This window comes from Mesoplodon densirostris, chromosome 4, assembly GCF_025265405.1.
Source record: "Mesoplodon densirostris isolate mMesDen1 chromosome 4, mMesDen1 primary haplotype, whole genome shotgun sequence".
Lineage (NCBI taxonomy): Eukaryota > Metazoa > Chordata > Mammalia > Artiodactyla > Ziphiidae > Mesoplodon > Mesoplodon densirostris.
Genome location: NC_082664.1, coordinates 93710227 through 93722556, shown reverse-complemented (window position 1 = coordinate 93722556; position 12330 = coordinate 93710227). Strand labels below are relative to the sequence as shown.

Genomic DNA, 12330 nt, shown 5'->3' with positions numbered 1-12330 from the left:
CTGGGATTTAGGAGTGGAGAGCGCAGGGGGAAACGAGTCACTGCACTAGGTGGTGAGGGGAGGGGCAAGGAGTCCGGGCAAAACCGGTTCATCCTAGGAAAGGGCAGGCGGCCAGGTGCTTGGGCGTCTCTACGCAACCGATAGGCCCGCCCCCTCTAGAGTTAACCCTTCCGTAATTGGCTCACGGATCCACCAATGGGCACACAGGAGGAACTTCCCGCCACCTCTGGCGCCCGCTTTTAAACAGCCGTATAGTATTTGCAGCTGCAGGCGGACTTCTCAATCTAGCTTGAGAAAGGCGGAGACTTCCGCCTCTACGCCCTGCCCCAAGCCGGCATGGCCCCGCCCACCAGGCCCGCTTCTAACCAGCGATTGGAGGAGTCGGCTGCTCCTCAATGGCCTCGGGGTTCCGTGGGTTCGGTTGTGACTAGGACGGAGCTAGCCGGTTAGAGCGCCAGTGAGGAGTTTGCTAGAAGTTGGCTTTCGACGGGAGCTAGGGTGTCTCCGCGGTGACAGCATCCGTGGCCTCCGGTGAGTTTCGCTTCTTGGCTGGGCTTGGGGCTGGGATAGGAGAAGGTGCGGGGTCCTTGGGATTCTGGCTGAGGCTTCCCGGAGGACTGACCCGTCCCCTCCCCAAATCCCGCGGTGGTGGGCTGCTTGCGGGTGGCGGGGCTCCGCCTTTGACTTTGAAGTGTCATCCAGACCCCAAGATCCTACTTAGAAGTGACGTCTGGGAAGCCCTCCTCGCCTCCTCCAGGCTGCTAGGGTAGCGCTGAGTCCCGACCCTGGGGACCCCCGCCGTGGTCACCCTGGCGCCGTGCCAGGCCCACAGTGGGTGCTCTGTACACGTGTGTTGACCGAGTGCATGTGACGCTGGCAGCCGAAGCCAGCAGCCCCAGGCCTCCTGGGCTCCGTGCAGCTTGGGTCTCGCGGTACCCGTTTGCTGTGCCATAGTTGACGCCAAACGGAGTTTCTTGGTAGGGCCCTGGGTTTATCTTCGTTCAACCTGTGGTTGCCTGCTTGCTGCATCCTCTGGGCACCCTGAATGTATTTGTCCAAGCTGCTGTCATTAGCACTGATCACAGATTATTGTCATCCTTTGTTTTTATGTGTGTTTCTTTCCCTTCACCAAATCCTGGTGAACTTTGTAATCTTGAACGGTGCTTGGCAAGTAATTGTTGAATGAATAAATAGGCCTCCTAAGCCTGGTGTTGCAAGTCTGAAACAGGCTAGTGTGCTCTGGCTATTTCCATTCTAGAAAGGAAGCTAGCATGTAAGCAAGTAAGTAGAATTTCCTAACTCTCAGGGCACTTAAAGACCCTTTTGTGGCACTTAACCTTTTCTATCTTACAGTCATGAACTTGAGTGTGATTTAAGCTGAATTTCGCCATATCCTTCACAATGCATGACAATTTATATGCACTTCATAGATGTGAATGCACTCAACTAAATGAGAGGCTGAAATTGAAGCTATAAGAAAAGTGTAAGAAATATAGACTGAAAGTGCCAAAGAATGACTAATTTCATGGGGGGAGGGCATCTTGAAGAAAGTGGCATTTTCATCCTAGAAAAGATTGCAGTATTTGAAGGAAAGTTTCCCACACACTGCATATTCACCTTTTCTCAGATATACTGAATGCTGTTTATTCCTTTAACCTCTTTTGTAGCTGGCAGACTTCTATTCATGAGTAACATGTCATGATAAGAACAAAACTAAGATGTATTGATTGGTACACAGTGCTAAGCGCTTCATGTACATTAATCTTGTGAATCCTTGTAACCAATCTTTGAAGTAGGTACTGTTTTTTACCCCCATTTTGTTAATGAGGAAATGGAAACAGTTGTGCAAGTTTGCACAACTGTTAAGCAGGAGAGCCAGAACTGAGCCCAGGTTGTCTGAATGAGTGCCCTCATTCTTAACCACTTAACAGCCATATTGTGTCCTTTAAGATCTATTTCTAAAGTCTTTCTATGAAACTTCTTTCAGCCTTATTTTCTTCTTAGCATACTTAATTTGTACTTTGTACTTTCCTCTATTACAGAATGTATTACAATGTATCACTTAACTATTAATTCATATCATTGTTTCCCTAAGGGACTGTAAGCTTCCCATGGCTGGTAGCATGTCTTAGATACATCTAGGGTATAACCTGGCCCACAGTAGGTGCTCAGTCAAATTTTTATTGAAATAATAAATCTGTAGAGAACAACATGAATGTATTATATTCATTCAACAAATATTGGTTGTGTGCAAAGGGCGGGGGAGATACATTTTAATTCTGCCCCCAGAGTGCTTATAGGCTATTATATGAGGCAAAAACAATGCTACTTTTGCTTTCTAATACTTTGTCCAATTAAACACACATTGGTCTTTCTCATTGCAAGGAGGGCAAAGAAAACATAACCAGCGACAACAAAATGAGTAATGAGTGGGACATATGACAGAACATAGCCTTGTAAATAGGTTCAGAAAAAGTTATCTCTCTAGGAAGAAAGTATTAACCATCTTGCTATTAAAAAAATGCATACTGTACACTTATTCTGCATCTTGATTTTTTAAATAGTCAATATATAGAGAGATATTTCATTATTTTTATTAGTGACACAGTATTGCCAAATTTACTCAGAAGTACTTTTACTAGGGCAAATGTTCTTTTTCAATATATTAATATTGATAGTTCTCAAGATGGTTTTCCCAATTCATACTTTCATCAGCAATTCATGAGGATGCCTATTTCCTATAAAATAGCCACTAGGGCTTCCCTGGTGGCCCAGTGGTTAAGAATCCAGCTGCCAATGCAGGAGACACGGGTTCGAGCCCTGGTCCGGGAAGATCCCACATGCCGTGGAGCAACTAAGCCCCTGTGTCACAACTACTGAGCCTGCGCTCTAGAGCCTACGAGCCACAACTACTGAGCCTGCGTGCCACAACTACTGAAGCCCGTGTGCCTAGAGCCCATGCTCCACAACAAGAGAAGCCACAGCAGTAAGCCCGCGCACCACAATGAAGAGTAGCCCCTGCTCACCATAACTAGAGAAAAGCCCGCGTGCAGCAACAAGGACCCAATGCAGCCAGAAATAAATAAAATAAATTAATTAAAAAAAATAGCCACCACTAGCTGTTATCATGTGTTTTTTTTTAATTTACTGGTTGAAAATCATATTTCATTGTTTAAATGGCACTTTGAATTCTTTGTGAGATTAAGCATCTTTTCAAGTTCGTTGAGCATTTGCATTTCTTTTTTTTAATGAAATGTATCAGTTGCCCATTTTAAATTGAGTTGTCTTTTTCTCATTTCTTTGTGAGAATTGTATATTGGGACTTTCTCTTGTGTTTTGCAAGTCTCTTTCTCATTATTATTTTACCCTTTGATGATATATATTTTTTATACATAATATTTGACTTGCTAGTGATGGTTTTGGCCATATACAGTTTCTTTTTGTATGTGTGTATGTTTAAGTTTCCGTCAAGTTTTTCCTTTATGGCTTCTGGGTTTATTATCTTGCTAGTTTTTTCTTTCTAATTTAAGCAGCCTCTTTTATTGTTCTTAATATTATAGTAAAGTCTCTGATAGCCGTAATCAGTAGTGATTAATAAGCACAAGAAAAGCATTAGCTTTTATTTTTAATTTTAGTTAAATACTAATTACCTTTTTAGTCTCCCTCTTTGTTTTTTAAGCCACAGTAAGTTTATCAAATTTCCCTTAATGCCTAAAATAATTTCTATGGTCTCTGGTAGTTTGCACTTTTTAGAAGGAAAGCTAATTTGTACCTTTTCCTCCCAGTGGAGAGAGATTTTGTTCTTTCAGATATTTTCAGATTTCTTCTTTAATGACATGGTTTGGATTTAAAATGCCATTCAAAAAAAAGATATAGTTTTGTCTTTTACATTTTCTTCACATAAAAAAGAAAATAGGGAATTCCCTGGCGGTCCGGTGGTTAAGACTCCGCACTTTCACTGCTAAGGGCCTGGCTTCAATCCCTGGTTTGGGAACTAAGATCCTGCATGCTGTGCAGCCAAAAAAAGAAAAAAAGAGAAAACTAGACTTTATTTTAAAAAAATGAAAATACCTTGTAGAATTCATTATTCTCTATCTGAGAAAAAGTAGTTTTTTATTTAAAATAACTGTATTTAGCAATAAGCTCTTGTAAATCTTAATGTTCTTTTTCAGTATTCAACAGGAATTGATGGCAGATTGGTGAAGTGTTGGAAAAAAAAAACCCTCCCTCCTTTTACCTAATACAAGGGAAATTAACCCAAATTCCCTATTCTGGCTTTAACTATAAAATTCAGGGAAAGGTGGAAAATACCATAAGAATTAGAAGCAGGAAAGATTATTTCTGCCTGGAGAATTCAGGGATGTCTTTAAGGTCCAGCTTAATTGCATTTCTTTTAAGGAGCAAGCATTTACATGGGCTTGTATTTTCATAATCTATAGATTCTATAGACTTGATGTTCACTTGAAGTAGTGAAAAAACCCTAGAGACATGAGCTTGTGTTACTGTTTTTCCCTCACCATTTCAGCTACATTGTAGGCTCTTTACCATATTCAGGTATCCATCTTATGCTTGTATACAAGAGGTTTCTTGTAGCTGCTGGGTGGAGACAAGGTTTAGAGTCCCCAAGCCTCTCTATTTTACCTCTCAGTGAAGGAGTACGTGTGTCCCTTCCTCCATGTAGCCCTGGCACAAGAACAGAAAGGAGCAGGTCTGGTCTAAGAAGCAGAGGCTGGAAGGGTTTCGTTGATGTGAGGAGTCTGAATTCATAGAATTAAAAGGGATGGGTTGGGTGTAGGGAGGGACCAGAGAGGGGAGGGATAAAGAAGGTGGACTGCACATTAGAGTTTGGCCGAGAAACAGTCCTTGTAAAACGAACTAAAACTTATGGGGATTTTCAGCATCGAAATTCATATTTGTGTTAATCTGTAATACCATATTTCATCTATTATAACGTGCACATTTTCTTTTCCCTTTTGTTTTGTTTTTTTGCCGCTCCGTGTGGCTTGCAGGATCTTAATTCCCCGACCAGGGATTGAACCCAGGTCACGGCAGTGAAAGCGCCAAGTTCTAACCACTGGACCGCCCGGGAGCTCCCTTCTTTTCACATTTTAACATCTACAAAGAGGCTGCATTTTAAAGTTAATGATATGTCATGATTTAATTGGCCATATCTTTTTCTTAGTGGTACAGACAGAACTGTGTCATACCATCAAGGGCACCTTAGAGCTGATGAAGTGGAATATCTTTTGCTATAGAGCTACTGGCTTACATAAAAGTTTGTGATCTTAGTCCTCTACTGTCTACACGGGGGAGCTAAGTTCTTTATGGTAAAATACGTTTGGATTGCCAAGTCTATGCTTCTCATTCCACTTCCAGTTTAATGACATTTTAGAGCCTGAAGAGTGATGTATGATCTGTGGCCCAGCCTCACATCAAAGTGCATTTCATTGGCATGCACAAGAGTGGACTGAATAGAGGGCAGCATTAGGCTGTGTAATTGATGATGCTTGCCTACTTTTTTGTCAGGATTGTTCAGAGTTTTGAAATTCTGGGTACTTTCTGTGTAGTGTCAGGATCCCTAAGTATAATTCAAATCATCAGCAGTCTTTTGACTGTAAGTACTTGAAAACCCATTTCCCGCTGCTGCTTCTGCCACAGCAGTGACCATTCTCCAGGGAAGTCTTGCTGCTGCTTTGGGACAGTGTCATAGCTTCACATCCTTCACTTCTGTTTTTCCTGAGTATTTTTTGCTAGAACTTGATTTTATCAAGCTTAAGAGCAGGACATTTAACACATATACATATTTTTTTAAATTTATTTTTGGCTGTGTTGGGTCTTCGTTACTGTGTGCGGGCTCTCTCTGGTTGCAGCGAGCGGGAGCTACTCTTCGTTGTGGTGCGCGGGCTTCTCATTGTGATGGCTTCTCTTGTTGCGGAGCACGGGCTCTAGGCGCACGGGCTTCAGTAGTTGTGGCACGCGGGCTCAGTAGTTGTGGCTTGTGGGCTCTAGAGCACAGGCTCAGTAGCTGTGGCGCATGGGCTTAGTTGTTTAGCAGCGTGCGGGACCTTCCTGGACCAGGGCTTGAACTTGTGTCCCTTGCATTGGCAGGCGGATTCTTAACCACTGCACCACCAGGAACGTCCCAACACATATTTTTGTTGTGTGCTCTGTGGAGTTTACTGGATTGTAAATGTTTTTGGGGGAGCAATCATTAACTCAGGATTTAGTGGCTCTCTTTCTGAAAAACATGACATTTGGATTTGTGATATTCAGAAGATGAGGCAAGTTGTGGAGGATGCTACCTGTGCCATCTTTAATACATCAAATTAGAAACTTGGAGCGTATTCTTAAAATTTGTATGTTTTGGCATATTTCTGGTTCATTATTATTATCTTATTTTTGTGTGTGGACAAAAATCTTACTGTTTGAGTTATTCTTTCCAGACCACTAGAAAGGTCTACTAGTAGGTTTATTAGCTTTGGGCATTTTCTCATTTTCATGAATTTCTGTCATAACAGCTATTTTCTGTGAATCATGATTAATTTGTAAGAACTCTCTTTATAGTTGGAATACTAACCATTTGTCATACATTAGTTACATATATCTTCTCCCCAGCTGCTCCTGTCTTTTTGTGTATGGCATCTCTTATGTAGTTTGGTCTGGGGAGATTTTCTGGGCTATTTAGAAACCAAACATCTTTCTGTTCCTGCAGGAGGACCATGTCGCTAGACTTCGGCAGTGTGGCACTGCAGACGCAAAATGAAGACGAAGAATATGACAAAGAAGACTATGAAAGGGAGAAAGAGGTAAGTTATTGAGAAAAAGAGTTCTAAACCCGATCTTAAACAATTTTATATCCTGACCAAAATTACATCATTTTGTGTCATTTTGAAGGATTTATGGTTCTTTTTTTTTTTTTTTTCCAAAGCCCCAAAACTTGATCAGCATCTGGACTTTTGAAAGGTAGATGAGTGGAATGCTTCCTTCTTTTGGACAAGAATGAAACATAACTGTATACGATGCCCTAGATAGATGGTTAGATTGCTGAAGCACTTTTCATTTAGGAGGTAGTGGTCGGTCTTGGGGCAGAGGCCTACTTGCGTGGGCCAGCCCAACAGGTTCCCTTGCTTCGGGTAGCCTGTATCCACGTGGGGGCCACCGGTGAACAAGCAAACAGGCGAGTAAAGCAATCTGTGTGAGGGCTGATTTAGCACTGACAAATAACAGGGAGACAGGGTAAGGTGATATTAAGGCAACCAGCCAGGAACTGGTGAGGGAAGGCCTCTCGGAGGAGGAAATGTTTGAGCTGAGCCTTGACTCATGAGAGGGAGCAGCCGCACAGAAGCCCGGGACGGATGCCCTAGGCTCAGACACACCCAGTGTAAAGCCTGGAAGTAGGCAGCAGACCCTGCATATCTGTGAAGCAGCCAGAAGGCTGTGGAATTGGGACTGTGTGAGCAAGGGGTGAGTGGTGGAGGCGGGGAAGAGGTGGTCTGGGGCCAGTCACAGCATGTCAAGGGAGGGTGTTTGTATTTTATCCTAGGGGCAGTGGGAAGCCAGTGGAAGATTTTAAGCAGGGAAGTGATATCTGACCGTATATTTGAAAGATCTTCCTGAATGCTGTGTTGTGCGACGAGATTACAGGAGAAAAGGAGTAAGAGGAGGAGATATTATTTGTGTGTGTGTGTGTGTGTAAAACGAAATCCTTGGCCCAGTAGTAATAGTAACAGCTGGTGGGAATCAACTTGCTTGTTATGATTGTTTTTAGTTTGAGTCAGATTTCTTGATTGACTGCGATAACAGGCTGCTTTTGTACTGAATGTTGCTATGACCCATTTGTTTTTTCAGGTGTTTTTTAAATTTTTTATTGAAATATAGTTGACTTACAATGTTGTGTTTATTTCAATTGTGCAGCAAAGTGATTCAGTGATATATATATATATATATATATATATATATATATATATATATATTCTTTTTTAGATTCTTTTCCATTACAGGTTATTACAAGATACTGAGTATAGTTCCATGTGTTACACAGTAGGTCCTTGTTGGTTATCGATTTTATATATAGTGTATATGTGTTAATCCCAAACTCCTAATTTATCCCTCCCCCCTTTCCCCTTTGGTAACCATAAGTTTGTTCTCTTTCTTTCTTTCTTTCTTTTTAGGCCAATTCTGGGTGACTTTTTTTTTTTTTCACACACACACACTGTATTTTATTTTTACAAGAGATAAATAGACTGACACCAAGCATTGTAAATGGATGACCACAACAAAAGCAACAATGATTGCAATTACAAAACACGAAACACACTCAAACTATGTCATAATATTGACATTCAGTCCAGTAATCCTCCACTGTAACAGCTCCTTTACTTTGCAGTGACAATTGATTTGTATATTTTTTGCCTCTGAGTCCATGTGGGATTTTTTTTTATTCAAACAGAAAGTCACAAAAATTATAATCATCCTCATCAGTTCACTCAGTCCCATGTAATTAAATTTTTTTTTCATCTTGATCTTTTGTTAGCACTTTTATGAATTCATCAGTTTTCCATTAGAGTTCTGAAAATGCTAATTCATTCAGTTCAGCAGTATAGTCAGTTACCAGAAACCTGTACTTGTCAGTCTTTTCCATGAATTCCTTGAAGATGAAACCCTTTTATAGGAACATATTTGCAAAAGCATCAGAGTACACCCAGAACTGTCTGTCAATGACAAACGACTAAAAAATGACCACGGTTAAAGATTTGATGAAAGTTCATAATAATGCAATTGACAAAGAAATCTAGTTATTTCTGAGATATACATTTTAAAGTGATAACTAGAATTATGACTTACAACATTATACCAGAACATTTAAGATTTTTAGAAGTTTCATGTAATGTCTGAAACATTTATATTAACATATTTCCATACAAATAACCCAAAGAAAGTTTAGTATTAGTTGTTTTTTTGGTTTGTTTGTTTTTTTATACTGCAGGTTCTTATTAGTCATCAATTTTATACACATCAGTCAATCCCAATCGCCCAGTTCATCACACCACCATCCCCACCCCACTGAGGTTTTCACCCCTTGGTGTGCATACATTTGTTCTCTACATCTGGGTCTCAACTCCTGCCCTGCAAACCAGTTCATCTGTACCACTTTTCTAGGTTCCACATACATGCATTAATATACGATATTTGCTTTTCTCTTTCTGACTAACTTCACTCTGTATGACAGTCTCTAGATCCGTCCACGTCTCAACAAATGACTCAATTTCATTCCTTTTCATAGTTGAGTAATATTCCATTGTATATATGTACCTCAACTTCTTTATCCATTCCTCTGTCGCTGGGCATTTAGGTTGCTTCCATGACCTGGCTATTGTAAATAGTGCTGCACTGAACATTGGGGTGCATGTGTCTTTTTGAACTATGTTTTTCTCTGTGTATATGCCCAGTAGTGGGATTGCTGGATGATATGGTAATTCTATTTTTAGTTTTTTAAGGAACGTCCATACTGATCACCATAGTGGCTGTATCAATTTACATGCTCACCAACAGTGCAAGAGGGTTCCCTTTTCTCCACACCCTCTCCAGCATTTGTTGTTTGTAGATTTTCTGATGATGCCCATTCTAACTGGTGTGAGGTGATATTTCATTGTAGTTTTGATTTGCATTTCTCTAATAATTAGTGATGTTGAGCAGCTTTTCATGTGCTTCTTGGCCATCTGTATGTCTTCTTTGGAGAAATGTCTATTTAGGTCTTCTGCCCATTGTTGGATTGGGTTGTTTGTTTCTTTAATATTGAGCTGCATGAGCTGTTTACATATTTTGGAGATTAATCCTTTGTCCGTTGATTCGTTTGCAAATATTTTCTCCCATTCTGAGGGTTGTCTCTTCGCCTTGTTTATGGTTTCCTTAGCTGTGTAAAAGCTTCTAAGTTTCATTAGGTCCCATTTGTTTATTTTTGTTTTTATTTCCATTACTCTAGGAGGTGGGTCAAAAAGGATCTTGCTGTGATTTATGTCAAAGAGTTTTATAGTGTCCGGTCTTACATTTAGGTCTTTAATCCATTTTGAGTTTATTTTTGTGTATGGTTTTAGGGAGTGTTCTATTTTCATTCTTTTACATGTAGCTGTCCAGTTTTCCCAGCACCACTTATTGAAGAGACTGTCTTTTCTCCATTGTATATCTTTGCCTCCTTTGTCATAGATTAGTTGACCATAGGTGCATGGGTTTATCTCTGGGCTTTCTCTCTTGTTCTATTGATCTATGTTTCTGTTTTTGTGCCAGTACCATATTGTCTTGATTACTGTAGCTTTGTAGTATAGTGTGAAGTCAGGGAGTCTAACTCCTCCAACTCTTGTTTTTTTTTTCCCTCAAAACGGCTTTTGCTATTCGGGGTCTTTGTGTCTCCATACAAATTTTAAGATGATTTGTTCTAGTTCCATAAAAAATGCCAATGGTAATTTGATAGGGATTGCATTGAATCTGTAGATTGCTTAGGGTAGTATAGTCATTTTCACAATATTGATTCTTCCAATCCAAGAACATGGTATATCTCTCCATCTGTTGGTATAATCTTTAATTTCTTTCCAGTGTCTTATAGTTTTCTGCATACAGGTCTTTTGTCTCCCTAGGTAGGTTTATTCCCAGGTATTTTATTCTTTTTGTTCCAATGGTAAATGGGAGTGTTTCCATAATTTCCCTTTCAGATTTTTCATCATTACTGTATAGGAATACAAGAGATTTCTGTGCATTAATTTTGTATCCTATAACTTTACCAAATTCACTGATTAGCTCTAGTAGTTTTCTGGTGGCATTTTTAGGATTCTCTATGTATAGTATCATGTCATCTGCAAATAGTGAGAGTTTTACTTCTTCTTTTCCAATTTGTATTCTTTTTATTTCTTTTTCTTCTCTGGTTGCCATGGCTAGGACTTCCAAAACTATGTTTAATAATAGTGGTGAGAGTGGACATCCTCGTCTTGTTCCTGATCTTAGAGGAAATGCTTTCAGTGTTTCACCATTGAGAATGATGTTTGCTGTGGGTTTGTTATATATGGCCTTTATTATGTTGAGGTAGGTTCCCTCTATGCCCACTTTCTGGAGAGTTTTTATCATAAATGGGTGTTGAATTTTGTCAAAAGCTTTTTCTGCATCTATTGAGATGATCATATGGTTTTTATTCTTCAATTTGTTAATATGGTGTATCACATTGATTGATTTGCGTATACTGAAGAATCCTTGCATCCCTGGGAAGAATCCCACTTGTTCATGGTGTATGATCCTTGTAATGTGCTGTTGGATTCTGTTTCCTAGTATTTTGTTGAGGATTTTTGCATCTATATTCATCAGTTATATTGGTCTGTAATTTTTTTTTTTATAGTATCTTTGTCTGTTTTTGGTATCAGGGTGATGGTGACCTCATAGAATGAGTTTGGGAGTTTTCCTTCCTCTGCAATTTTTTGGAAGAGTTTGAGAAGGATGGGTGTTAGCTCTTCTCTAAATGTTTGATAGAATTCACCTGTGAAGCCATCTAGTCCTGGACTTTTGTTTGTTGGAAGATTTTTAATCACAGTTTCAATTTCATTACTTGTGATTGGTCTGTTCATATTTTCTGTTTCTTCCTGGTTCAGTCTTGGAAGGTTATACCTTTCTAAGAATTTGTCCATTTCTTCCAGATTGTCCATTTTATTGGCATAGAGTTGCTTGTAGTAGTCTCTTGGGATGCTTTGTATTTCTGCAGTGTCTGTTGTAACTTCTTCTCTTTCATTTCTAATTTTATTGATTTGAGTCTTCTCCCTCTTTTTCTTGATGAGTCTGGCTAATGGTTTATCTATTTCGTTTATCTTCTCAGAGAACCAGCTTTTAGTTTTATTGATCTTTGCTATTGTTTTCTTTGTTTGTATTTCATTTATTTCTGCTCTGATCTTTATGATTTCTTTCTTTCTTCTAACTTTGGGTTTTGTTTGTTCTTCTTTCTCTAGTTCCTTTAGGTGTAAGGTTAGATTGTTTACTTGAGATTTTTCTTGTTTCTTGAGGTAGGCCTGTATAGCCATAAACTTCTCTCTTAGAACTGCTTTTGCTGCGTCCCATAGGTTTTGGGTTGTAGTGTTTTCATTGTCATTTGTTTCTCGGTATTTTTTGATTACCTCTTTGATTTCCTCAGTGATCTCTTGGTTATTTAGTAACGTATTGTTTAGCCTCCATGCGTTTGTGTTCTTTACGTTTTTTTCCCTGTAATTGATTTCTAATCTCATAGTGTTGTGGTCAGAAAAGGTGTTTGATATGATTTAAATTTTCTTAAATTTACTGAGGCTTGATTTGTTACCCAAG

General features: G+C 39.6%; 1 protein-coding gene across 5 annotated transcripts in view; it reads left to right on the top strand.

The window, feature by feature from the left end:
* The first annotated feature begins 418 nt into the window (after positions 1-418).
* CEP152 (centrosomal protein 152) overlaps positions 419-12330 on the top strand; it is a 104385-nt gene continuing 92473 nt past the window's right edge. For 4 of the 5 annotated variants that reach the window (XM_060096797.1, XM_060096794.1, XM_060096796.1 and 1 more), the window contains exons 1-2: positions 419-531; positions 6713-6806. In XM_060096797.1, coding sequence (XP_059952780.1) covers positions 6720-6806 — 87 coding nt within the window. In that variant the 5' untranslated portion in view covers positions 419-531; positions 6713-6719. Of the gene's footprint in view, positions 532-6712; positions 6807-7398; positions 7465-12330 lie in introns of those variants that run through there. The other variant, XM_060096795.1, reaches the window with a different exon arrangement.